Genomic DNA, 27,995 nt, shown 5'->3' with positions numbered 1-27,995 from the left:
AAGACATTGAGTGTTTGAGGATGACTCCTAGTTTGTGATCCTGGGTGACTAAGAGGATAATGGTGCCCTAGACAGTAATTGAAAAGTTTAGAAGAAGGAAGGGTTTAAGGGGAAAAAATGGGGAGGTCCATTTTGGAAATGTCGAGTTTAAGATGCCAATGGAACATTTAGAGAAGTCCAGTTGGCAGGTAGAGATGTAATACTGGAAGTCAGCAGAGAGGTTAGGGCTGGATAAGTAAATTTGAGAATCATTACCTTAGAGATGATAACTGAATGGAAGGAAGAAGGGAGGGAGGAAAGAAGGAAGGAAGGAAGGAAGGAAGGAAGGAAGGAAGGAAGGAAGGAAGGAAGGAAGGAAGGAAGGAAGGAAGGAAGGAAGGAAGGAAGGAAGGAAAGACACTAGTCTGGATGATAAACATAAAGTGTGAAAGAGAATAAAGAAAGGTAAGACTGGAAAGTCAGACTGTAGAAATCCTTAAATGTCAGCCTGAAAACATTGTATTTTATCAAAAAGGCAATAGAAAACTAATGAAAATTTTTGATTGGGGGAGTAATATGGGCAGAACTGTGCTTTAGAAAAATTTTTTTTGATGCGGTGTGAAGGACGGATTGGAAAGAGGAGACACTGGAAGCAAGGAAACCAATTATGAATCTATTACAATAATCCAGGCAAGAGGCGATGAGGGCCTGAACCAGGTTAGTGGCTATGAAAGTGGAGAAAATAGAACAGATGGGAGAAATGTTGGGGGCACCGAATTGAAAGTCTTGGCAAATGATTGACTATGAGAGATGCTGAGGAGTAAAGAATCTAGGTTAACTAGCAGGTTGTGAATGTGGGTAACTTCCCCAAAACATAAATAGGGAAGTTTAAAGAAGATGTGGGTTTAGAGGAAATGAGAAGTTTCAGTTTGGATAATCTGAGATGCCCACAGGACTTAAGGTAAAGGTTTCCAGAAGAGACAACACAAGACTCAAGTTATGGGGAGGAAGTGAATATAAAAATTTGTCATTCAGCTAATAATAATAACTGAACCCATGGGAATGGATGAGATTACCAAGGCCTGAGAATGTAGAGCCTAAGGAAGGCCCAGGACAAAGCCTTCAGGAAATTCATAATTAAGGGATGATAGATAGACAATGATCCAACAAAGAAGGAAGATGAGTGGTCAGAGAGGCAAAGAGGGAAGCCAGTGAGGAATAGTGCCAAGAAGTCAAAAGGGAGGATCTGGAAGGATCAATGGTATCCAAGCTACAGGAAGTTCAAGAAGAATAAGGACTGAGAAGGCAACTTGAATTATTGAACTGAATTGAAAGCCTATGAGCTTCCTTACTGAAGTCTAATATCATAACCATAACAGTTCACACTTACACAGTGCTTTATGGTTTACATCCCAACAACTCTGTGAGGTGGGTGGTAGAAGTGTTATTATCATTCCAGTTTTGCAGATGAAGAAACAAATGAAAAGAAATGAAGTGACTGGTTCCTAAGTCTTCAGATCCGGTAGCTGACTCTAGTGTGATACTTTCCATTACACCATAGCAGTGATCCCCTAGGGTCCATTTGGAGCACAAAAGATTTGTTAAGAAATGGCATGTGTACATGTATAATCAATATCAAATTGCTTGCCTTCTCAAGGACAAGAGAGAGGATAGAGAGATGTAATGGTAATTTAAATGGGAAGATCTTTCCCATTCATTAATGGATCACATGGAAGTCTGAGTCACATGGAGCCTGTGGTGGGAAGAGTTTGCTGAACAGGTGGAGCAGGAAGAGGTGGAACTAGAGCAGAGCTAAGAGGAAATGAGAGAGCAGTCAGAAATGAAGGATGCAAGCAAGCCCACAGCTGGCTGGGAGTATGAGAAGGACATTTTGTTTAAGGAAGCCTGTTTATGAATTATTTAATGGAGCTGGTTTGTGGGAAGCCTAGCAGAGGGAAGGCTTGGGGATGGTATTGTCCTCTGCATTGTGATTGTGTATAAATTTTTGTTACTATGATGGATTTGGCTTTCTGGTGTCTGAATAAATGTTTTGGTTCTGTCTTCCATGTGGAGAGTCTGTGGTACATTGTAATTCAGAATTGTGCTGGGATATTCATGGCCACCATAGGTGCTGTGAATATCATATTGGTGCTATGAGAGAGGGAAGGGAAAGAGGGAAGGAAAGAATTTGAAACTGAAAATTTAAAAAAATGGATGTTAAAAGTTTTTGTTAACATATAATAGGGAAAAAAATTAAAGATTAAAAAAAAAGGAATGGCACATGTAATAATGATTGTGATTATATCCCATACCTAGCTACAACAATTTGATGATTTCAAACTCATCTCACAGCGTGGCTGATGAAGAGATCTAACATCCAGAATCTAAGTGATTAATCTGAGGTCATCCAACACAGGACAGTCAAGCCAGGACTAAAATCCTGGAGCCCAGGTTCTCTCTCAGCTGCTGCTCAGCTAAAGGAGTCCAACTAGGCCTAAAAAGAAGAATGTGACCCACGTCCTGCTCTGTTAGCCAGCGTTTCTTCTTCAGGTTCATTCTTCCCTTTTCCAGAAGCACCCAGTTTGGGGTTATGTTCCTTGTATTTCTAAAGCTTAGAGATATGTCCAAGAGCTCAAAAAACCTGACTTCTTTTTTCTTGATTGTGGGTCTAAGCCCTTGTCTTCTCCTGCTTTTAATCTCATCTAGGAAGTACCCACCTTGCCCACGTGCTCCAAGGCATCCCACAGTGACATGTAGTGTGAGGGCTTCACAGCATGGTAAGAGGCCTTCGGCATTGTAGCAGGCAGGTGGGGCAGTGGCTTATCTGTAATACCAATGAAGAATAAGGAAAATCCCAGACTCCTGTGGCATGTACCTTGACCCCTCTATCTCCTCTTCTACTTTGCTCAGGGAACAGATTGTATTTCTTTATCCAAGGGTCAACACAACAGTGGGCCTAGACCTGGAACAAGCCTAAGGGATCCACGGAAGGAAAAGCTATCTTGGTAGGTATTCCCTGTGTGGGGTTCTCTTAAGTCTCTGCAAGCTGGCATTGGTCTCACTGGGCACAATGCCTGCTACCCTGAGAGGGCAGCTTTACAGCTGACAGTTGACAAGGCACCAGACGCTATGATAATATCTACCAGCCCCTCACGTCTCCATATGGGGATTTTCTGGGAAGCTGAGAGTCCATTGGGAGTATGTTTCTGAGTTAAATCAGGTAGTAAATAGATCAGCTTCAGAATCAAGTGGGTGACGGATACCTATTATGGTGCTGAAGAATTCCCGCAGCTTGAAGAACTTAGGTGTGTAATCCCCAGCTTCCGTCAGTACAGCATCATAGTCTGCAAGAAGTCACAGGAACCATAAGTGGGGAGGTCCCCAGGGCAACCCAATTTACCACCTTCTGCAAGTCAGACTATTCTTAGTTAGCAACCTGTAATGAAACACTCCTTGTTATGCTAAGCCCTTGCTACCCACTTCAGAGAGCTGACAGATGAAAGGGATACTTTCCTTACCTCCTGGGAATCATGACACAATGAAGAAGATACCATTCCAGCCTGGGGAAGGAAGCATGTCCCTAAATGCTCTGACCCAAGAGTACCTCACTTTCCCATCTAAATGCTATTTCTCTCCTTACCTGTCACTAGTTTCTTCTTAAACCTAGAAACAGAAGTTACAAGGCATATAGACACATCTATCCGGCCTGCAGTTGCTAGGAGGTAAAGAGTAAGTGATATTTGCTATGGCTTTTTGCCCTGTGACCAAACGGATGCAGTGAAGTGGAAAGGAAGGGAATATGATGTACATACCACCCTAACCCCTCAGGGAACTTTACAGGCAAATAAGCTAATGGTGTCAGCAGGGACCCTTCCTGGGAAAGATCCAAAGTCACAAATGCTAGGTTGCAGCAACATCAGGGCATACTTACCATAGCTCGTGACATCAGCCTTGTATTCATTAAAATGCAGAGCCCCATTCATGAAACCAAAGTTAGTTCCTCCATGAAACATGTAAAGGTTAAGGGAGGCGCCCATCTGGATGATAGAGGAAACAGTGACCACCACATCTAGAGGAGAGTGAAGGGAACAGAGTTAAGTATCTGAGGGCTCTGAAGGACTTCCACTGCCTCTTCCAGTATTGTCTCTATTGTCCAGAACGTACTGAGATCTAGAGCTAGAAAATGGTTGGATAGATCAGAACCTTTCCCCACAGTTCCATCTACTGAAATCCTTCTCAGCCTTCAGACTCAACTCAAATCCTTCCTTCTCCATGAAGCCTTCCTTGATCCCTTCATCTGGAAATATTTTTCCTTTGGGCCGTGGAGTCTTTCATTTTTATCTGTTTTATGTGATCAGCACATCTTCTTTGTATTATTTATAAACATATAGTATATTTACAAACTATATAGTATATAAAACATAGTACATAACTATACATATAATGCAAAATACAAAATAGTATAGTATATAGTAAATAATATGTAGCATAGAATGAATAAATGGGCAAGGTCAAGAAATCCCTATATCAAAGATGAATTCATGTAATTTGATGAATTAAATTCATCTCCTCTGAAAGGTCAATCATTGAATCATGGAAAATTACAGGGCCAGAAGGGAACTTAGTCTCAGGTTTGGTCACCACAAGTTACAGATGAGAAATCTGAGTCCTGAAGAAGCAAACAAGCCAGTCCAAAGTTCTAAGTGTAACTCCAGGCTGCAACTGGAGAAAGCATCATGTTGTCAGGGAAAAGGCCTCATTCAGATTCCCCCACCTCATAGCAATGGAACTACAGGCAAGTCACTGGCACACCATCCCCTGCCACCCCCCATGGTTGCTGTGGCATCAAATGAGATAATGTGTCAAGCATCTAACAAATCTAAAAGCACTACCTACAGGTAAGTTCTTAGCAGCAGCTGCAAAGCTGGGCCTAAAACCCATGTTTCCAGTCAAAAGTTCTTTTCAGAAACATCACTACATCTCAACAAGACATAATTAAGAAAGTAAACTTGCTTCTTTTTTTTTTTTTTGGCTGGAGGGGAGGGGGTAGGGGTTTTAACCAGGTAGGGGCTTTAACCAGGGTTAAATGACTTGCCCAGGATCACACAGCTAGTAACTGAGTCCACATTTAAACTCAGGTCTTCCTGATTGCAGGGCTGATATATTGTACCACCTAGCTGCCCCAAACTTGTTTTTTTTTTTAAAAAAACATGATCATTTCACAGCTGAATCAAAATGACTTGTATTATCCACACCTGTTTCCTCTGTCCCTCTTCCCTCCATTGTCATAGATAATTGAGAGATAAGTTATTTAACCATTGTAGATACCCACAAATTTGCATGCGCACAAAGTGTGGCTATCTAGTCAGAAGGTTTCATTGCTGATGATAATGTAGGTGCCTTTGTTTTTGCTTATGCTCTGGATTCCCCAGCTGCAAATTACTCACCATCGGCATCCACAATGTTGTGGGGACCACCCCATGTGTCAAACCATCCTGTCCAATATTCTGTCACCATCGTGGGCTTGTTTTCCTAGGGACAATCCAAACCATAAGTTGGAACTGGGTCACAAGAGTAGGAAGATGAAAACCAGAGGCCATGAGACCCCTAGAGGAGAATCCCAAGAGGAATCAGATACCCCATCCTCTTCCTAACCACAAACTCAATAACTGTGGAATCTACCTATCAGTGTTGCTCACAGAAATCACCAGAGCAGCAGTAAGCAGTCAGAGGATGGCAGGATGCTCTCAGGTGCCAGGGCTGGGGCCTATAATCCTGCCTCCTGAATACATTTATCTGCAAGTAGCAACTGCCGAGCCTGCAAAGGCAAAGCAAGAGAAGGGGCCAAAGATGATTCAGCTTAAGACACCTGCAGTGCTGCACGTGGTATTAGAAGGAAAGCTTCAGTCTTTGTTGGAGTTAGGTCTTTGTCACCATTATAGCTAGTAGTAATCTAGGGTTTTTTAAAAGTTTACAAAGTGCTTGACCTACATTGTCTCATTTAATTCTCACAATACCTCCATGAGGCAGGTGCTATTAATGTTGTGGCTGTTCAATCAGCTATGTGAGACTCTTTGTGACCCCATCTGGAGTTTTCTTGGCAAAGATATTGGAGTGGTTAGCCATTTCCTTCTCCAGCTCACTTTATAGATGAGGAAACTGAGGCAAAGAAGGTTAAGGGACGTGCCCAGGGTCACACAGCTAGTAAGTGTCTGAGGTCAGATTTGAAGTCAGGAGCATGAGTCTTACTGCTTTCAGGCCTGGCACTCAATCCATTGAGCCACTTCACTGACAGTAGGTGCAATTAATAGCCTCTCCATTTTACAAATAAAGAAAGTGAAGCTGACAGAGGCAATGACCAGCTAGTAGGTGTCTGAAGGAGGATTTGAAGTCATTTCCTTTTGATTCTATCCATTCTTTTAGAACTCTATTCACTATACCACCCAGCCCCTTAATAAAAGCCACTCCTCCCTTCCCCCAGGTGTCCTTGTGCTAGATACCTGTTTGAGGTCCAGGTTCACCTTGCCCTGCCTGCTTGTACCGTCTTTGCCATCTGGATTGCTGTGCCCAGGGCAACAGAGCATCTCTTGTTTCTTTGCCACAGCTCTAGGTGGGTCCTCAAGCCTCTCTAGCTGCTACTGCATTAGCTTAGAAAATATTAGCTGGGAAGAGCCTCTAAGAAGCTACAGAGAGGTGGGCTGTCTTTGGTAGGGCAATCAGAAGTTTTTCCACTTGCCTGTGGAGTAACACAAACTTTTTTTCATTTTTCTAGTGTTGGGAAGGGGGCAGTAAATAGTGCCCATTAATAAGCCTCAGAAAATCTAACTAGAGATTTTTCAATGAAGGAATCTGCCCAAATATTTTAGGGAGGTTATCACCACTGATTTTAGAGAAAGCATTGCATGTGAGTGAACAGCATGACACAAGTCCCATGACTATGGGATCCAAGAAACGAGAGCCCAAAATTTCATGTCAGAGTCACCTTGCTTCACTTCTGACATTTACCTATTACATCCTGTCAATGACTAAGACCCTGTCTGTTCTTCCTTCCTAATGACTCAAGTTTGTGTCTTTGAATTCCTTTCCTGGCCACTGTCATTGTCCAGTTATGAGGTGTGTTAGAGCCCACTCACAATGGCTCATGAGGGTCAACTGTCCAGTTTTTAGTGTGAGCATTGACACTTCAGAAATCAGGAAACACTACAAATCAGACTTGATTTATTGTTTTGTTGATTGTTTAGACTTAAAGTCATGCAGAAAATGCTAATAATGCAAATTAAGTTTTAAAATGTGTCATCCATACTTTTTTTTTGAAGAGTCAGTTGTTAAACATTGACCAACACACTTCCTAAATCACTTTTCATCATCTCTGTCCCTTGATCTAAAATCTTTCATGAGATCCCACTGCCTCCAGGACAAAGTCCAAACTTCCCTTTTCCTCTTCTCTTCCTCCAGGCAAAACATCATTCTATTCAAACTAGTCTGCTTGCAATTCCCTGAACGTCCCATGTTTTCCCTCTACCATACCTTTGCTCATCCAACCAGAGCTGGTCACCCATGCAAAGAGGTTTCCCTGGATACAATCCCTCATTCCCATGCTTTATAGGCCCTTTTCCCCTTATTGAACATGGTTAGGGTTTAGATTAAGTAACACAGATTTCTGTAAGATAATAATAATGATAGCTAACGTTGATAGGGCATGTACTATGTACCAGGCACTGTGCTGAGTGCTTTACAATTTTTATCCCATTTGATCCTCACAAAAACCCTGGTAGGTAGGTGCTGTTATTAGCCTCATTCCCCAGATGGGGAAAACCAAGACAAACAGAGGTTAAGTGACTTGCCCAGAGTCACACAGCTAGTAAGTGTCTGAGGCTGGTTTTGAGCTCAGGTCTTCCTGATCCCAAGACCAGTGCTTTATCCACTGTGCCACCTAGCTGTCCCAGACAGTCATCTGTTGCTAAAACAGGAGTCAATAAAGCATGAGCAAGGGAAAATGTAGGGAGGCATCACAAAAAGAAGCATTAGGCAAATACTCTGTGTCCTGCACTTGCTCTCCCAGTCATCTGGATAAAGATGTAGAGCAGAGATCTGACACTCCCATTTCTTTTGTCCATTTTCATGATACACAAAAGGGGAATACAGGATTATCTCAAAAACCTTTAAAGGCAGCCTGCCAAAAAAGGGGTATGATCTGGTCAGAGATGGTCTCTTCAAAGAGTACAGAGATGGAAGAGTCCTTTGAAGAATGGGCAGGCCTTTCATGAAGCATTTCTTTGCACAGAAAAAAAGTCCTATGTCCTCGGGGGAAGGGGGGATAGTGAATAGAGTGCTGGGACGAGATTCAGGAAGATCTGAGTTCAAATTCAACCTCACACACTTACTAACTGTGTGCCCCGGGGCAAGTCACTTAACCCTGTAAAATGAGCTGAAGAAGCTCTCCAGTATTTTTGCCAAGAAAACCTGAGATGGGGTCACAAAGAGTTGGACACAACTGAACAACACTCACAACTAGGGAGATTACTATATGCCTCTGGTTTGAAGAAAGATGTGTCATAAAATTCAAGGCCACTGGAAAAGAAAAGGCTGCCTCCTCAAGACAAGAAGCTACAGGAATCTCCCAGGCTTTTTGTTGCTGTCCTTTGCCCAATACAATCCTTGCAAGTAGACAGACTCCAGGTGGTATGGGTACCTTTGTACCCTGCTACAAAAGAACACCCAGATTTACAGATCTACCACCCAATATTCACAAGCATGATCCTGCTAGTCAGTTTGGATTCAAATATTCTCCACAGGAATGTATAATCAGCCACCACCATGGGAATGGGTATTAGAAACACCACATTCTTCCACAGGGAGAGGAAGGTTATTCCATTTTCTGTCTGCTATTAAGTTAAAAGGATTTACTGCTTCATTGAAAAAGGGAGGTTTGGGTTGAGGCAAAATTTCTGGGTTTAGAATTCTAGTCCTGGACATCTCTCCTAGGGAACAAGATTTGGGGGGGAGCACATTTTCCCTCTTATTCTGGGCACTAGAAATATGTAATCAATATAACAAAGAGAATGGGTTACTGGGGAACGAGATAAAATTAGGTGCAGACAGCACCTTGCAAAGTCATGCTAGACATTCCCCTGGGAAGCCTTACAGCACTGGGGTTGCAGGAAGCAGTCAAATGGACAGATAGCATCAGCATTTCCTCCAGGAACACCTAGGGGTGCCAGGGAGCAGAAAGTGGGCCAGGTTATACATAAGGGTGAACGGCACATGTGCTGGGAGTGAGTGATGGTTAATAGATGCTGGAAGCTATGCAGCTGAGATGTTTATGATTTTGGGGCCTGAGAGTTTCCTCCTTACGTCTTACCTGTGATGAGCAGGGTTTGTTCAAAGATGTCCGAACTGGCCTGGGATCATAGCTTCTGCTACTTTAGGGTCCACATAAAGTGTGCCCCAGAATTGGAGTGATGAAGCTGTGATCAGATGAAGTCTAAAGTGACCTCTCTGAATCGTACCAGCTGAGATTACACTCAGTCCTATGGGAAAGGTACTCAGAACTAACCACTGGAAATGTAACATGTAATGGATCAGAGATTCAAATTTCAAGAACAAGGGAGAAGACGACGACTAATAATTATATAGTGCTTTAAAGTTTGCAGAACTTTATAAATATTGTCTCCCTTGATCCTCACCATGACTCTAGGAAGGAGGGGCTATTATTCCCATTTTACAAATGAGGAAACTGAGGCAAACAGTTTGGGTGACTTGTCCAGGGTCATAGAACTGGTATTTGAAGCCAGATTTGAACTCAGAATTTCCTGACTCCAGGAAATCCACTGCATCATCTTGATGCCTAATATAGACCTGTTCCATGTCCTAAAGGTCACTTTGGAATGGGTGATAAGCTGAGACTTAAATGTAGCTCTCACAAACAAAAGATCCTTCCCCCTTGGCATAACTGTATTTGACAGGACTTGGCTCTCAGATAAAGTGGGTTCACCACCACCACCACAGCAGACTGGTACAAAACATGACCTTGGAAGGGACTGACGAACAGAACCCTGGATTATTCAAGAAGTCAGGGATTTTATCACAGCTTTGAGGGGAGGGAAAGATTATCTAGGCTCTCAATTCACTAAAAGATTTGAAACTTTAATGATACATCACTTAGAGACACTTTCAAGTTATAGAATTGGGATGAACACCCATTAATAATCCTACAAAGCTCAATGACTACTAAGTGATCTTCACAGGGGTACTGCCTCAGAGGATCCATAGGACCTTATGGAGGAAGAGGATATGACTCAAGAATCCTACTCACTGAAAGTCAAGAATACATTTGGCTATGGCACTTAACTGTGTGACCAAGACAAGCCCTTTCCCCTGCTGGGCCTCCCTTTCATCCTCTGGGGGCACGGAGTGAACTAAGTAGTAGTTAAGGTCCCTTCCTGCCCTAAATTCCATGACTCATAAAATTCCCATGCCATGAGGTTTGGGAAGAAACAGGTCAGTGCTAATTTCAAGAAGAAACTCTTGATTTTGGGCTACATGTAGGCCTGGCTTTGAGCCATCCAGGACCTTGTCAGAGGGCTCCAGAAGATCTTTGGACATAGACCTAAGCCCCAGGGGAGCCTCCTGGGTGGCCTGCCATTGTGCCTGCCCTTTACTTTCTTACAGTGGTGTAAGTGCTTCTAAGGAACAATGTTCTTTTCCATATGCTGTTTACAGCCAGTGAACCATCGATTCTTTTCCCTTTCTGACTCCTGAAATCCTGTGTATCCTTCAAGATGCAGGTCAAATCCCAATGCTCCATGAGGCGTTCTTTCCTTAGCAACCTCACTGGAAGGTCTGGCTCTAACCTATGTGACTGCCTCTGTTACTAATGATTCATTTATGACATACCTGCTGCTGTTTATTATAGTTATTAGTTGTGTTTATGTGTGTGTGTGTGTGTGTGTGTGTGTGTGTGAGAGAGAGAGAGAGAGAGAGAGAGAGAGAGAGAGAGAGAGAGAGAGAGAGAGAGAGAGAGAGACAGATATCCCCAAACAGAGAAGTTGCTTAAAGGAAGAGACCTTTCTATATGCCAGAGCCATGATGGAGTGGGTGGAGCAAGGCAGGGAGTTCCTCACTAAATATCTGTCCCTAGTGGGAATAGGCCCTTTCAGAGGTAACACTCAGGATTCTCTTGAAGGCTCTTCCTTCTCCAATAATACATCCTAGTAGATAGAGCTCAGTGTCCAGAGCACTCACACTAAAGCCAGTGGAAGCAGGAGCAATGCCTTCAACTTCTCTGCCCAGACCTGAGACAGAGCTGACACAGCTATAGAGAATGGCTTGGCTTAGGCAGGATACAGACACCTGACTCAAATGGGGCCTGTGTTCAGGTCATTTTTTCCACTTAGGAGAGGTGCACATACTTGGCCATCAAAAAAATCAATCTGAAGGAGATTTAGCAGTAAATTATCCTTAATTCATTGGATATTAAGTATGTATCCAAAAGAACCTCCTTTCTTTTTTTCCTCTAGCTCCCCTGAAATCAGATCACCAGTCTTCCTGATGGAACTCTCCCAGGACTTGAGAGAGAGTCTGCAAGGAGAGATAGTTCAGAGGTTTCTTGTCTTGAGGAGGGAGCCTCTTCTTGTCCAGGCATCTTGGGTCTTATGACACATGTTTCTTTATCCCAGAGATACATAGTAATCTCACTAGTTGTAAATATTGTTGTTCAGTAGTTTCACTCATGTCCAACTCTTTGTGGCTCCATTTGAGGTTTTCTTGGCAAAACTATTGGGGTAGTTGACAAGGTCCCAATTCCTTATCCACCACCATAGCCTTTGGGAGTTCTGAGAAAGAGCCATCCTCAGAAGGACGTTGGCTCTGGAGCACATGATGACTTTGGAGTGCCCTGTCCCTAATATTTGTTTATTGATAAAGAGAGATTAGAGGGAACATTCAGGGTAGGCCCAAAGGAGACGAAGTACTCCAGAAGGACGAGATATGAACTGAAGGGGAAGTATCAGGGGATAGGGGTCTTGCTGCCAGGAGGGCATCACTGCTTTTGATGCTGACTCTAAGTATACTACTAGCACTTAGGGCATTTTTCAGCAGTCATCACCTCTTCTGACTCTTTGCCTTGCACCAGTTGTGATTCCTATCAAAAGAGATGAATCCCACGGCATACATGGTATAGTGGAAACATCCCTGGATCTGAAGCCAAAGGACCTAGATTGACATCTCCCTTCTGACCTTTTACTCTCTGTGTAACCTCTGAGGGGCCGCTTATCCTAGCCACACCTCAGTTTCTTCATCCATAAAATAAGATCGGACTAGATTGTCTGAGGTCCCTCCCAGCTACAGATTCATGACCTCATACAATGATCTTATGCATGGACAATAATCCATATTTGCCAAACCCTAAGGACAGCTCTGGTCATATCTGGAGTGATGGGAGAGTAGAAAGTGGATGCTCAGAATTAATAGGATCTAAATGATGGTTTTCCTCCCATGATCTCCATGGCCTGCCAAGACAAAGTAGATTTCCAAACCACCTAACATTAGAAAGACCAGATGCACTGACTGACACAAAAAAAAAAATTGGAGTATGCTTACTATAGTATTATATTATACATATATTATACATTGTATATTTTGTTATAAATTTCTATAATTTCTCCTATCTGTGCAAATGCACTTTAAATAAAATGGTTACAAGTTATCTGAAATTCAGATTATAACATCTTTCATTCTGCTTTCTCCATTTTCTTTACCTTATGGATTAAAAAAAATTCACTGCATTAATTGCTGCAGCTGGGGCCTCCAAGGTATTCTTAAGTTCTTGTCCTTTAGGCCCCAGTGAAACCCGCAATGGAGGCTGGCAGTGGGACGCTCTGGGGCTAGGAAAGTATGAAAACTCATGCTACAGATTCTCTTAGAGGACTTCAAAAATCTTAAAAACCTGCAGGAGTTTAAGGTGGGGGTGCAATGAAAAGAGGGGAGTGGGCCATCAGGGACATGACAGAACAAATCCTAGGAGGCCCCGAGTCAGTGAGGGATGGGATTTAGGGGCACCTCAGGCTTCTGTCTTTGTCCCTGAGAAGCCTCTTTTCTTCAGAAGGTTCTTGAACCCCAGGTTACCAATGGGGGGGAGTTTCCATCTTCCTGCCAAAGCTTCTTGACTTCACTATGCTTATGACTGCTGAAAATACTCAGATGCTTAGGCAAGAGACAGTCTTTTATGCCTAGTATCCTTACCTGGAATGAATGGAGATAGTTGAAAATCATGGAATCCACATGCTTTAAATTGATGGTAGCCAGCACTGTGGGGAAAAAAGAGAGAAAGAAATGCTGTAATAATGATATTAATAACAGCTAGAATTTATATGGTGCTTTAAGGTTTGCAAAGCACTTTATATATTTTTATCTCACTTGATTCTCACAATAACCCTATGTAATAGGTGCTCTCCCCATTTTTACAGATGAGAAAACTGAAGCACAAAAAGGTTAAGTGGTCAAATATAGGTATCTGAGACAGGATTTGAACTCCGAGAGACTTGACTCCAAGTCCATCACTGTGTCCACTGCGCCAACTTGATTCGCATACAAACTGTATTGCCACCAGGGACCACTGGGAGAAGGAATGTCATCCAGATCAAGGGAGGTCTAAATGCCCCTGGTCTCAGCCAAGAGGTATAGGACCCAGCTCCTCTATTTACATTCTATATTGGCTTACCCAGAGGCATCCTAGGCTAGGTCTAAGTGGAAAAAAAGTTGTATTCCTAAAAATCCTTGGCCTCAATTATAGAACGCACCATGTGCAATATCCAAGAAATGAGAAAAATATATATTCATCATTAGAATCAAACTATTCTTCAACCTGCCATTAAAATCTCTGACCCACCATCCCCTGTAGATGTGTCATTTCCCTAATCATACTCTCTCTTTCTGTTGATTATATGTTTGTCCAGACTCTTATTAAAAAACAGGTTCCCAGACCACATCCAGTCTTTATTCTGAATCCTGACAGTCCAGCATTTTGGGTGACTTTGGGTGACTCTGGGTCATGACTGCCCTGGTGAGGCAACCCAGCAGATAGAACTTGACCACTAGCTCCATTCTCCCCATACAATAGATGAAGCAATGGAAGCAATGATAAGGAGACAGTGTCCCCTGGTGGAAAAGACAGGAAACTGATGCTGCCTTGGAAAAGGCTGGGAAATCCTGCGCCCTCTGAACAGATTTCTCTTCTACCTGCCTCATCTCTCTTGGATCATAAGAAAAGGTCCTGGAGTCAGTCCCTGAAGATAATGGAGATATCCCTCCTCTCTTCACTGCTCCTCAGGACCTGAGCCTCTGGCAGCACCCCACTCCTGAGTCACTTCCATGATATTCCCTTTCAAGCTGCATCCTCATCCCCTTTCCAAGGCCCCAGACAAGCCCCTATTGCCAGAGATAGGCATTCTGAAAAAAATGTCAATCAAAGGGAAAGAGGAAGCGACAAGTACCCGTGAATGAATGGGGCACATGTACCCACAGTTTAAAGGACTTGTCTGAGGTTTGTCTCCCCAGGGACCATGCTCTCTCAGCACAATGGGGCCTGGTCCTTCCATGGAGACTTTCACCAGTGGTCCCTGCCTACAGAGTGAAGGCAAACATACAACACCTAAAAGATGGCCCCACAATCCAGGGCTGCCAGTGTTCCTGTGTCCCATGCTCTCCCACAGCATCACAGGCAACAAACAGCACGATGAGAGTCAGAGCTAGGAGGAAGGGTGACTGGCACTCAACAGTAACCAAGGTTAGGAAGGTCCACCAAAAAGCTCAGAGATGTGCATAGCAGCAAAGCCTAGGCCACAGATGGAGTGAAGGGTTTGTGCTAAGAGACTCCCCAGAGCTGTTTCCAAGCTGTTCTCCCACTTTCCCTTTCTTCCACTCCAAACTATACTTGCTCCTCACTTGATAAGACCTCATGGTTTTGGTACTCATCATTCTGCTCACTGCTTGTCTTCTCTCACTTAGACTAGATGCTCCCCCATCACATGACTCTTACCTGCCTCATTAACTTCATGTAGTTTGCAAACACAGATCAATAACTTTTAGATAATTCCCAACTCTACTGTGGGCTCATCCAGGCATGGGACACAGGGGAATTGGGAAGGACAGAAAACAGTGTCCTGTGACCTGCAGAATCTGGTTACCACCCCCCCCCCTTGATAGAGTGGAGTAGCAAGGACAAAGAAGCAGATGTGTGAAAGATTTCTAGACTCAGTCCCGTCACTTAGACCTGCCTCCCTTTGAAAGATAGAAATAGTGAAAACAGAGAAGGGCAGGTTCAAGAAAACCTCCGATGCTGAGCCTTGACCCTGATTCTGTCACTCATCTAGACAAAGTGACTACTTGCCCCCTTCAACCTCATGGTCCCACCATGTCTGTACCTCCTTCCAAGTAGCCTCCACTCAGACCATCCTTGTTGTCTGATGTCATAAGCAGCTCAACGATCCCTCTCTTCAACAGGGCCTGAAGGGAAACAGAACAAGATAAACCCATTTTCCTCCCTCCCTCCTTCCTTCTGGACTTCCCTCCATTTGAAAAAGCAATGAGAGCCACACACAAAACTGTGATCCTGATAGGCAGGATGCAGAGAAGAGGTAAAGAAGATAAAGCTAAGCATCCCTACATCATAGAGAATGAGGAGAAATTGCTACCTCGGCATTAGCCATACACAGCAGTGCCAAGGGGCTAATTAAGGTCCAATATTGTTTTTGTGTGAATCACGACTGGGGATGCTGCAGACGATCTGGACTTCTGGGTAGTTGCTTTCAATCTGGGTCAGGGTGGCTGGCTTCCCTTGGCCAGATTGGCATTCTTAGGATCAGTCAGTCACATTGAGGCCGGAATCCTATGATCACCTGCCTTTAGTCTCAGTGGCCTGTTGATTTGACATGGAGCTTAATGTGTTCCTGTGGGTTTATACTGGAGCTAAGAAGCACAGAGATATCACCTGCTATACTCCCAAGTCCAAACCACCAGCAACCTCGTTGCCCACTTCATGCGAAACACTCTTGTGAACCCCAAAGAAGCTTTTGAATATCTCTTGATAGGAGGGTGGTACTTATTTTCCTTTCTTCCTTCCTTCCTTCCTTCCTTCCTTCCTTCCTTCCTTCCTTCCTTCCTTCCTTCCTTCCTTCCTCCCTCCCTTCCTTCCTTCTCTGAGTATCCCAGACTGGGAGCAATCACTCAAGTATCTAATCTCATTACTGATAGAAGAAACTGTTAATCTGCCCTGTTTCTAACCTAGGCCACTCCTACCCCTATTTAGGCAGCCCCTGATCCTGAGAAGTACTAGCCTTAGTGTGGACACCTGATCATTTTTAGTACTAATTCAGCTCAGAACTTCCAAGCTCAAGTGATCCATTAGGCCCAGCCTCCCCAGTAGCAAGGATTACAGGCATGTGCTACCAACTCCTGGCAATCCAGTATGTTTGCAACATGCTAAATGTTATACTCTCTGACTGACACTTTTCCCTTTGCCAGCACCAAGGAGAGATGAGCTTTAGTTCAATCTACCCACTTAGTCACAGTCCTTGGAGAAAGGCTTATTTGTTAGTACATTCTTACCAGAGTACTCCTGAAGGGCACATTGAGGCCAGAATAGTCTGGGAGGGGGAGGGGGTAAGGATCTGATTATTTCATTATCCCCAGTAATTATTAGAATCAGAAGACAGGATTGATGAAGTAAGCTCATGAACGCAGTAAAAAGATTTCTCTGAGAGTCCACTGGTTTCCTCCATTAAGAAAGGCAATTTACACTTCACAACTCCCATCACCTTTTGACTGCAGGTCTACTTGTTAGAGGGTTTTTTTTTTTAAAAAAAAAAATGCAATATAGATGAGATGACGATTCTAGGATAATACTTTGTCCAGAATTAAAACAAATTAGACCAAGAAAAATCATGCAAGGGCAGTCTGTGTTACAAGATCGGAGCCTGGCAGAGCACAGTCTACTGAGTATCCCTCTGAAGAATAAAAATCTTTTCTTCCCATGTTAGGTCCTCCTGGCCCTAAAGATCTTTCATGTGGCTAGCTACCTGTACATACAGAAAAGAATCAGGCAAGGGGTAAGAGAGAAAGGACACAGCAACTCTCCCTACACAGTCAAGCCATGGGAACACCAAGGCACCAATTGTCACATCTAAGGGTACTTTTCCAGGGGATCAGTACACATGCTGAACACAAACCACACAAACAGGAGAAAACAATCATAGCTGCACCCCAGGCTTATCCAAGCCCACCTCACTGGTCCTGGCACATAAATTCTGAAGAACAATAATGTTCTTTAGTCAGCTTTACACAGAGACACAAAAGAATGCATGCCCTTCCTATATAAACGCACTGGCTGCAGCAGCCTCTGTACAAGGGAAATTTAGGAAGGATATTGGGAGGGGCGTCCCAGAGTAGGATGTCTTATATGGTTACAGGTACTCTACATCTTGCCACAAATGAAAAATCAACCAACATTTATTAAGCACCTATTGTGTGTCAAGCACTGTGCTCAGCTGAAGGAACCCAGCATGGTTGGGAGGGAGTGTGAAAGCTGTCATCAAACATCTGAAGGGCTGTCACGTGGAAGAGATTGCTCTGCTTGGCCTAGGAGGGCAGATGGAAGATCCAGTGGATGGAAGGAGGCAGATTTTGGCTCATCATAAGAAAGAAAAAAGCAAAACAAAGTTTCCTAATAGACTTGTACAAAAGGGGCAGTAAACTAGTAGTAACTGCTTAACTTGATCTGAAAATGCTCAAACAGCAGTCGGTTGACCACTGTTCATAGAGGTCTTTGAGAGAGTGCTGGTTCAGTCTCAAGCTGGGCCATGGGACCGATGAGCTTCCTTCCAGCTTTAAGATTCTGTCTGCCTCCTCTCCTCCAAAAGGCCAGACCTGGAGCTCTGCTGCCCCACAAACTCAGAGCAACTACACTTCATCTCACTGTGAGAACAATAAGGCCTGTGTTTCTTGCAATTTACAATATGAAACTAAGGTAGGGTCTTATGTACCCTGGTGCTGGCCCTCAGGGACACTGGGCTTCATGAGTGACTTCAGGGGGTCAGTACTTCTGCAGATACAAATCACCCCCCATCCATGCCTCCCTATCTTATGTGACCCTTGCCCCCATTCTCTCACAGAGCCTCTTCAGGAGGTTCACCCAATGTGCTGGGATCTTCATCTAGATTTCCTGGGTGCAGAGCTGGTCTTGTAGTTGAGAAGACTTGGGTTGGAGGCCCATCTCAGACACATTCTGGCTAAGTCATTTAATTTCTCTTTGCCCCAAGTAACTCTCTAAGACTCCAAGTTGTACAACAGGGCAGACATATAACATAGAGGAGTTTCCTTACCAGTAAGTGCCCTACACCACTGAAATTACAGGTCTGGGCCAAAAACAAAACTAAACAAAACAGCTGTTAGGATTGTTTGTGAATGATTATTAGGACTGATTAAAGCAGTTCCCTATGTAAATAATTATCTGAGGTAATGTCCCATTTTAATGAATACTGATTTGCACATTTATTTTTGAGCTAAAATTTCCCCAAAGTGATCAATGCATAGTTTAACTCCACGCACTTGAAAAATATAGTCTGCTGTCTTCAAAGAGGCAAGTAAACAGTTATCCCTTTCACATCACAACTTTCCCTATATCGCAGGTCAGCATAAGAAATTAAATGAGAATTTTGTGGAATCCAAAGATGACACAGAGGAAATGACCAAATACTTAACCAAAATTTTACAATAAGCTACTATAAAACACACCATAAAAGAAAAAGAAAAAATTGAGACTCCTCTGGTACAAAGAAAGGACCAAAAATTTTATGTGCATTTTCTAGATCACTGGGCAGTGGGGAGGGTGGGAAGAGAACCTTGCCCCTAACCTCCATGATGTAGAAACAATAACTATATATCCTGCCAACGTGCACCATTAGCAAAATACAACAATTCTAAATTCACAAGCTTCTTGGCATATACCCACAGAGGGCAGCTCCTCCATACAATGGCTATTGCCTGAAGTTCTCCAAACTGAAATCCTCCTTTGAAAGGTTCTATTCAGTAAAAGAAAGCAGAGAAGAAAGCAGAAGCATGGCTGGGTCTGTGTGAGATGGTATGTCTGATGGGAAGCATTCCCCCATGGGTTAAATATAAAAGAGGAGACCCCCGCCCCAAGACACAGGCTGCTTGTGTTGGAGGGGAAGAGCTGGCCAAAAGAGAATGAAGAATTCCCTGAAGTGGTACCTCACCAAGGATTATGCCCTTGTGTCTTGAGGTACTATTTGGGTAAGAATGATTTAGGCTACAATTTCCAAGAATTGCTGAAGAAATTGGCACCTTGGCCACAGGAGGATCTGTAAGAAGCCTCTCCCCAGATTCCCCGTTTCACCTCTTGAATTTATAAACCTCAGTCTCAAGCAGCTTCAGGGAATTCTTCATTCTCTTTTGGCCAGCTCTTGGCCTGGAAAGATGGGGAGGGGTAGTGGTTACCGTGGTGAAGAGAGGAGGAAGGAATATTGGAGTGTGTGCAAACATATGTACTTTGCATACCTGTGACAGACTCACCTGCCAAGTGGATGGCAGACCAGTCCTAGCTCCCTCCTGGTATGGCCACCAACAGTCACCATTGTGTCTTGCCAATGGAATTAATTATCCAACTTAAGTGGATAAATATCCAGAAATGGGAGAGTTCTTAGGGGTCATGTAGTCCAGTCGCTTTATTTTACCCCTGAGGCACAAGGGGCTTCAGGGAAGCAAAGGTTTTCATGTCCTCCCCCACCCCCAACACAGACCCTTTTCCCCAGACACCGAGGGAATCAAGTGTAAGCAGAAGGCAAGGTCCCCGAAGCAGCTCCAGGCTCGTAGCTCATGCCAATGAGATTTCTCTCTCCCTACAGCAGAGTAATAAGATAAACAACTCCCTGCAATCACAAGGCCCCAGAGACGAGCTAGGAGAGACGTGAGAAATATGTAGGAGATAGTCATTGGGCCTGTCTGTGATCTTGCTGTCTTGTACCTTGTAGGTTCTCATTCGACATCTATGGAACAAAGGAATGACTCAGAGAAGGGGTTGAGGAAAGGGCAAATAGCTGCTTGGGAATCCCTCTGCACTTGACATAGTCATCAGACAAAGAAGACTCAGAAATAAACAGCTTCCCTTCCCAGGACCTTCACAGAGAGACCCCATGGGGAGAGGAGAAGAGAGAGGGAAAAGGAACCGAAGAAGGGATGGGAGCTACAGAAAGGGATGAACTAGAAGTGTGAAGTGTGGGATCACAAGTATCTGCCAGCAGGGAAAGCATTAAGTGGATCCAGAAAAAGAAGTCTCCAGGTGGGGACCAATCTGCTCATTCCAGAAGAGATTTCACCAGAGAAGAAATAGCCAAAGAAATTCTAGTTCCAGTGGATTAAATGGGGATATTTCCCTAGGTCAGCTCCTACAATCTACCCGCTGAGGTGCTCCAGGGCCTTCCAAGCTAGTCCTTCATCTATCTGTATATTCTGTGTAGAGGGAAGGAAGAGTCTTCCAGGAAACCTGCCCCCAATTAAGCCTACTCAATTCTGTTAACTCAGTTACTTGTGTGTTTAGTTTGCCTCAGTGACAGACCTTTTCCTTGCCTATATGTTGCTATAACCCTATGTCTGTATGTATCATTTTCAGCTGTATTTGACTCTTCATAACCCCTTTTGGGGTTTTCTCGGCAAAGATACTAGAGTAGTTTGCCATTTCCTTCTCTGGCTCATTTACAGATGAGGAAACTGAGGCTAACAGGAGTAAGTGACTTGCCCAGAATCACACAGCCAGTAAGTGTCTGAGGCCAGATTCGAATTTGGGTCTTCCTGACTGTAGGATTGGCACTCTAGTTATTGTGCCACCTCAGTGCCACATATGCTGCTAGGGAGCTTCCTAAATGTTTTCTTTTGTGCCTGTCCCACCTCCTCAGCTAGAGTATAAGCATCTCAAACATCTGGTCAGGTCTCTCCTCTACTTTAAAAAAAAAAAAAACTTCCTTAGTTTCCTACTGCCTACTGAGACTTTCTTTGGCTGACTTCAGACCTACTATAATGCGGCACTACTCTATCTTTCCAGCCATTTCTCATCTTCTTTCCCTCCACATACTGGGTGCTCCACCAAAACTTACAGGTCATGAGTTTTCCCACTCCTATGCCTTTGATCCCACTGTCTCCTGTTCCTAAAGTAATACAGGACCATAGATTTAGAGATGGAAGGGATCTCAGGTCATTTAATCCAACCCTCATTTTATACATGAGCAAACTTGAGGCCCAGAGAAATGACTGACCCAAGATGATATAAGTAAGTGGCAGAGCTGGGATATGAACCCTAAAATTCAACACTCTTCTCTTACACCAGGCTGCTGTAACCTCCTCCTTCCCCCCGCCCCTGGCATTCCCTTTTACCTCTTGAATTTATAAACCTCCTTTAGTGACCAGTTCAAAGGTTCCCCCCACCAGGAGGCTTCCCTGCTCCTCCCAGGCAGCAATGAACTGCTCTTCCTCAGACCTCACCCTGCCCCCAAATAAAATCATTTCATTTTATATCTAAGGACCTTATCACATGCTATAGTTATCCTTAAGTGTTATCCTAATACCCATACAACGAGAAAGAACTACTTCTGGAGTTTGTGGAAATACAAATCTATTAAGGATGGGATCATTAAGTTTATCTAAACTTGACCACAAAGTGACCTGCAAACAAAAGGCAGAAGGAGGGCTGGGGCAGCATTTTGAGTTTCTATTCTATCTCTTCTATCTACCTATCTCTAGCTTCTGCTAAAAGACAATTACTAACTGATGCTTAGCACACCCTGTTGATAAATGACTATTTCTATTGTTATTTCAATTCAAGTGGGACAAGGGGCCCAGCATCCAGGACAGCTCTAGCACTAGAGTCTCAACCTCCGTTTTCTGTTCGGCTGAGCCCCAGGGAGTGAATTTATCTCCAAGAAGTAGCAGAGACCTCTGTGGTTGTGAAGGATGATGGAATGGAAAAGAAACCCTGGGAGACCCAAAGACCAAGTGATGCAGCTCTTACCGTCTTGATGTAGGGCATATAGTGCGGGTCCTTGTCATAGGAGCCGTACTCATTCTCCACCTGCACAGCGATGATGGGCCCTCCCTGTTTATACTGAGAAGGGAGGAGATGGGCATTAGCACTGCTACATGGAAAGGATGAGAAGGCCTTCTAATGAAATCATTCCATTCCCACAGTAGCCTCTTCTCCAAATCACATCATATACTGCAGTCTGACCTCCCTCCCCCCAATCCCACCTTACCTGACTCTATCTAGACCCAACAACTTTCCTGGTCTATGATCCCAAGAGGAATCATGGTGTCAAATAAACACTAGCTGTACCATTAGGAACAATCATTCGGCCTCATAGAGACTATTTTCTCGTTTGTAAAATAATATGGGCACTCTTACTTCCCAGGGTGGTTGTTAATGAAGCACTATGTGAAACTCAAAACTGCATTAATGTGCAGCATTACTCTAAGCCTTGCACCCCACCAATAACACTCACTCATGGTCTATGTGGGATTTTCATGACTGTCTGCAAGTCCAGTTCCTGATCATCAATATCAGTACTATTAAGCTTAGAGAGTAAACCTCCTAAATTTGGTTTGGTGACACCTGGAAATGTCAAGAGATGCTGCAACATTCTCAAAAAAACTGAGCCAAGTCACTTTGATTGAAACAGAGAATAGTTGTCATACAAGACTTACTTTTGAAGGCAATAGAGCAAATAAGGATGTCACAACAAAAAAGATGGGAAATTACAGACCTAGAGACCAGGATGTGTACTTGTGCATGTGTGTATGTGCATGTGTGCATGTGTGCACATGCATGCTCATGCCTCTCTTGCACAGGATTTAGTTGTGTGCAGTTAGGAGCCAAATAAAGGTTTCCTGTAGATCATCAAGGCATTCATTAATCATCCATCTACATGTAATGAAATGCTCTATAAAGTCCATAAATACATCTAATGATCTCAGCCAATACCAAAACATAGATATTCTGAAGGAGGTGTAGCAAATGTGCCCAAGTACTCACACCCTGTACAGGCAAATGTACACTCTTTCACAATAGTGCATGAAGAGAATCCTGAGAATCAGAAGGTGGGGCAGGAAACCTGTTGCCCCAAAGAGGAAGAATTGGAACCAAAGTCTGACATATGACTTGTGTATTTTTCAATAGCATCTGAGCTAAAGGACTTAATAAGACTCACTTACTTCCCTGGGAATGAAGGGTGGAGAAGCAGATATAGGGGTGTTTGGTTTACCTGCAGTGGAACCACCCTGGGAATCAGATGATTAAAATAACGATCCACAGCTTTAATGAAACCATTGTAGGTTGTTCTCAGCTCCATGTGGGAATCTTGGAGTAACCAGCTAAGAGAGAAAAGAGGAGAGGCTCAGGGCCAGAAAAATGGGGTGGGGACTAATTAAGGGATGAGACTAAAGACCAGGGCTGATCCAAATTCACATAGCTCTCAAACAGCCGCCAACTCCAGAGGCACAAGCCACCAGAGCTTAGACAACAAACATCGAAAGCCCTTCATCCATGACTGCTTCCCATAGAGGACACAGGCAGGAATTCAGCATGGGCTCCCTACATAGGCTGCAGGTCAGGAGGCTGGCCAGAGGCAGAAAAAGCATCTCACCATAAGGAGCTCTGGGTGACTTGGGGATTAGCCTCCTGGGGACTTCTACCCACAATTCTCCCAGTTTCCAGGCAGTCAAAGCCAAATTGTGCAAGGGTCTTCTGGGGGCAGAAAACCTAACAGGACTCAACCTGTATCTCTTTCCTTTGTCACCCATGAAAATGAGCTTGAAATTAGAATGGAACGAGCAGCCCACTTTTGTGACTCAAAAGCCACCCACCATACATTCTGATGGAGACTGTGGGTGCTAATGGACAAGTAGGCTTCATAAGCCTCAAGAGCAGAGCAACCCTCAGCATGTGAGGAGGGATTGGGATGCAAAATGAGCATATATTTCATACCATCTTTCCTATGATCCCAAAGCTCTACAACAGCCACCAAACCAAAGGCAAGATACAAAGTGCAAGCTACTAACTTGAGCACCTTATCCTCTCTCTTACATCTGGGGGAACAACACTCATTCTGGAAGTGTTGTCTATATTTCTAAAGTTTCCATGCCAGTTTGGAAATCACAGGCAAAACCCCAAAGTAATCTGTCAGTGTATAATCAAGGGCACAGAGAAGGTAGCAACTTTCCCTAATGTAAACATTCATGTAACAACCCCCACTCATCCTTGAATCAAACTGTACTTGTATCATACACTTCATCTCTGGGTTCTGGAATTAGTCCTAATTTCCTAAAACTCTTCCATTGAAAGACCCTGCCTTTTTGCCCTTTGCCCAATCCTGACCCCCCTTGGGGCTGTGTGTGTGTGTGTGTGTGTGTGTGTGTGTGTGTGTATGTGTATATGCCCTCTCCAGCTCAAATCTATGCTGCCTTTCCCAGTAGATACCACGTCCCAGGGCAAGCAAGTGAGAGCACAAAGAGATCTCAGTGCCAAAGGTACTTGTCTTCACATTCCTTAATCCTCTCCTGCTTGCTATTTACCCCAACTCAGTTCAACCTGATGAACTGAAAAGTTCATAAGGATCTTTCAGCCACTTGGGCACAAGAAGGTGTGGAAAGAAGTTTTAAAACAAAGTGCATGCTTCTGGGGTTTACATTCTGAAACATCTGGAATCCCTGTCCTGTACCACTCACTTCGACCTTACCTGGGCAAGCCCCCGAGGTCCCACTCACTGCAGATGTAGGGACCAGGACGCAGAATTACCCATAGCCCAATATCTGCTGCCATCTGGACAAAGGCCCTAAAGAGGAGGAGGATGTCAGTGCCACTTAGTAAAGCCAAAAGCAGGGGCAAAGCTATGAGGTCTTATTTAGAAACCCTGGATCACTGCACTGCTCAGATACTCTGCAGAACAAAGCCCTTCTCCCAAAGGTTAGAAGTCTGAGGAGAGTAGAGTTCTTGGTTCTGACTAAAGAAGAGGCTCAAGCATTGGTTTCCCAGAACGGAAGGGAATTCACCCTACAACAGCCCTTCCCCCACACACAGAGTCAGAGGGATTCCCATCTGCCCTAGGTCAATAAATCTGCCTAGGTCCTTTGTAGATACAGGGAAGGAGGAGCTCAGAGAGGCAGCTCCCCCCAGCTTTGCCTTGTCTTTACAGGCTTTGCTAACCAAGGGCATGGGAATCCCTTGTCATAACACAGGTGGCAGGTTTCATACTGCTGACTAAACCTGCCCAAACCGGGGCTTTTAAGCAGCTTCTCTAGATTAACGTAGGGAGGACTGACCACAGAAGCTAGGTCATAGCCCAGCTGGGAGAAATCAGATTATCTAATGGAAAGGACCTGGCTCTCAGTACAGTGGACAGTATTCCCAGCATTTTAGAACCTGGACCTCAGAGTTTTGATTTCCAAGAATAAAGATCAGATTTCCTCTTCTACCTTCCTCTCCCATTTACAGTGTCCATTCCCCAACCTCCCCATAATGGAATAACTTGGCCCTTAAGACATACTCGAAGTCCAGGTTCCCACTGAAGTTAAACTTTCCTCTTTCTGGCTCATGGAGATTCCAGGGAATGTACCTGCAACCAAAAGAAGAGTCAGACAAAACTCAGCTCATTGCACCTGTCTCCAAGTACCCTTTCCCACCCTGAGCTTTGGGATCAGACATCTGGGAATGCTTCACTTGTGTTAAAAATCTTTGGTGATATACTCAAGGGATTCTCTCCAGGGTCTTCCTGCCACCCAACTAAGGCTGCCAGCATTTAAATTCAATCAGAAGAACTGACAAACTGAGTGTGAACCCTGATGTCTTTGTGAAGGAACCCATTGGACCATGTCAAATTCATAGTGGTTCAGGAGTCTTGGATCACTTTGTTCAATCTGAACTATAGGATCCCATGCCCCTTCCTTACATCCAAGGACCTGAACAGCTGTGGTGGTACGGGGCCCACAGCATTCCTGTTTTCATTATAGCTCCACTTCCCACACCCCAACCACATCAAATGACATCTTAGCTTGATATCTGCCTCTTTCCCTTTCATAGCTGAACCACAGTTGAAGGCTGAGCAAGGGTTTTTCTTTACAAGGTAAATTTGCAATATATCTAAAGGGTACAAAGAATCATATTTCCAGTCTGCAACAAGAATATTAATTTCTGCTAGAATCATCCTGAATTTCAAAAGGTCTATAAAGCCAGGCACCCATACCACATGGGGCATATTTCTTCCTCCCAAGTTGACAGTTAAACAGCCTTTTTCCTGCCAAGATACTCTGCCACACACCCTTGGCTCCCCTAACACTTCTCAGCAAGAACCAGTGTCAGCTAGTCCAGCCTCCTACAGGTGCTAAAACACATCACATTTCATCACAACTTTATTTTCCTTACTGGTCTGAAAGTTCCCCAAGAGCAAGATGTTCTCCCTCAAGAGCCTGCCTGGGTGCTTCCCTTAGCCCAGGACTCTTTCCCCTCTTCTTTGTCTCTCTCCAGTCCTCCACACCCAGCCCTGCCCTGCCTCTCCCACCTCCCAAAACCAGCCTTCCTTTCCTCTACCCCCATCAGGACCAGTCCCAGCATCTCCCAAAACAAGTCTGCTAAGTGGTAGTGGCTCAGTTATTTGGGAGCTAAGCAGGAAATAGCCACAAATTCTGATCACAGGTAGCCAGGCTATAAGTTATGACCATGGTTTCTAAAGGTCTTTGTAGATAATATGAGACAGGATTTGGGGAGAGTGAAAGAGCCTTAATACTTACGTAGTGAGGGTGTTTAAGCCACAGGCCTTCAGCTTAAGCAATCGATCTCTCCAATATTCCCTGGGCACTCGAAAGTAGTGTATAGAGCCCCCAAAAATCTGGAAGCGGGAGCCCTCCAGCAAGAAGTTTGGGCCCTCAGCCTGCAGTCCCAAATGCCGATTCCAACGCCGTATGGGGATCAGATCACTCCAGTTAAACCTCCAGTCAAAGGGGAAAGGGAGTTTGTAAATCTTCTGAATTCAACTCTATCTATAGGCAATGGGGTAGCAACATAGACACTCCTTGCTTTTCCTCCAAAAGCCTTGTACAATGTGTATATGGGGCTTCCCCCTAACCTCAAAAAAAAAAAAAGAAAAGAAAAGAAAAACCTCCCTTTCCCTCAGTAACACCTGGACAGGAGGCCTTCCTCAGCTCCACTCACACATGTGTACCTGGTGGCTGTGGAAGAGCAAGATGACAAGGGTGAAGGCAGGAAGGTGACAGACATAATTCTCACTGGGAAGGATGTTGTACTAAAAGGAGAAAGGATGGAGTGGGAGTCATGCTAAAACAGGAAAGCAGTAGGTGATCTGAGAGCTGGACAGCTCTGAGGGATGCCACAGGCTAGGCTGTTGTCTAAGGGTGATGAAGGAAGCAAGCGTGAGGGTTCCTGCCACAGAGACGTGGGCCTCTAGGCTACTGCCCAGTACAGTACCTCGGAGCCATCTTACTCCCACAGTCGTCCAACCTAAGGGGCAGGTACCTGGAAAAGGGTAGCTGAGTTAGAAACAGCACCTGTTACTGAATCACCAAATGTTCAGGTCCTATTACTTTTCTTAAGAAGATCAAATGTCAGCCAAGAAACTCTGTAAGGCAGAGACCTCATCCTAGGAAAGGAGCCAGAAGTCCACAGTCTTAAAGTCAGAATTATCTCTGCATACCCTCAGCTGAAATCACAGCCCTACATTCTCTTGGGCTGCAGAAAGAGGGGTTTGTACATCAGGCACCAGTCCACCTCTCAAATCTTGCAACGATTTATAATGATAGCTTCAGGCATCTGTGATTTCCTTAGTGGAGCTACTCATTCTACCAATACAAATTGCGACCCCTCTAGAACTGAGTGAATGTTTTTTCAGAGTTACTATAATCAATATTTCATCACCTGGTAATGAGCCTTTCCATATTTATATTGGTTG

The 27,995-nt window shown here is 44.1% G+C and overlaps 1 protein-coding gene and 1 long non-coding RNA gene across 3 annotated transcripts in view; one reads left to right on the top strand and one right to left on the bottom strand.

Moving 5' to 3' along the window:
- Nucleotides 1-27,995, bottom strand: part of GLB1L2 (galactosidase beta 1 like 2) — a 71,990-nt gene that overhangs the window by 10,884 nt on the left and 33,111 nt on the right. For both annotated transcript variants that reach the window (XM_072611633.1, XM_072611632.1), the window contains exons 2-12: nt 26,821-27,018; nt 25,581-25,649; nt 24,774-24,869; nt 23,301-23,409; nt 22,055-22,147; nt 15,402-15,483; nt 13,222-13,286; nt 5,427-5,511; nt 3,911-4,048; nt 3,243-3,323; nt 2,697-2,803 (exon numbers count right to left, since the gene is read on the bottom strand). In XM_072611633.1, the coding sequence (XP_072467734.1) occupies nt 2,697-2,803; nt 3,243-3,323; nt 3,911-4,048; nt 5,427-5,511; nt 13,222-13,286; nt 15,402-15,483; nt 22,055-22,147; nt 23,301-23,409; nt 24,774-24,869; nt 25,581-25,649; nt 26,821-27,018 (1,123 nt within the window). The remainder of the gene's footprint in view (nt 1-2,696; nt 2,804-3,242; nt 3,324-3,910; nt 4,049-5,426; nt 5,512-13,221; nt 13,287-15,401; nt 15,484-22,054; nt 22,148-23,300; nt 23,410-24,773; nt 24,870-25,580; nt 25,650-26,820; nt 27,019-27,995) is intronic.
- Nucleotides 2,893-22,379, top strand: LOC140505547 (uncharacterized). Its single transcript, XR_011967559.1, has 4 exons — nt 2,893-2,984; nt 3,647-3,708; nt 20,025-20,332; nt 21,869-22,379. It is a non-coding gene; the product is annotated as an uncharacterized lncRNA (long non-coding RNA).

Source organism: Notamacropus eugenii, chromosome 5, assembly GCF_028372415.1.
Source record: "Notamacropus eugenii isolate mMacEug1 chromosome 5, mMacEug1.pri_v2, whole genome shotgun sequence".
In the NCBI taxonomy this organism is placed as follows: Eukaryota; Metazoa; Chordata; class Mammalia; order Diprotodontia; family Macropodidae; genus Notamacropus; species Notamacropus eugenii.
Note: the sequence above shows the minus strand (reverse complement) of the source record. Positions and strands in the feature narration are given on the sequence as shown.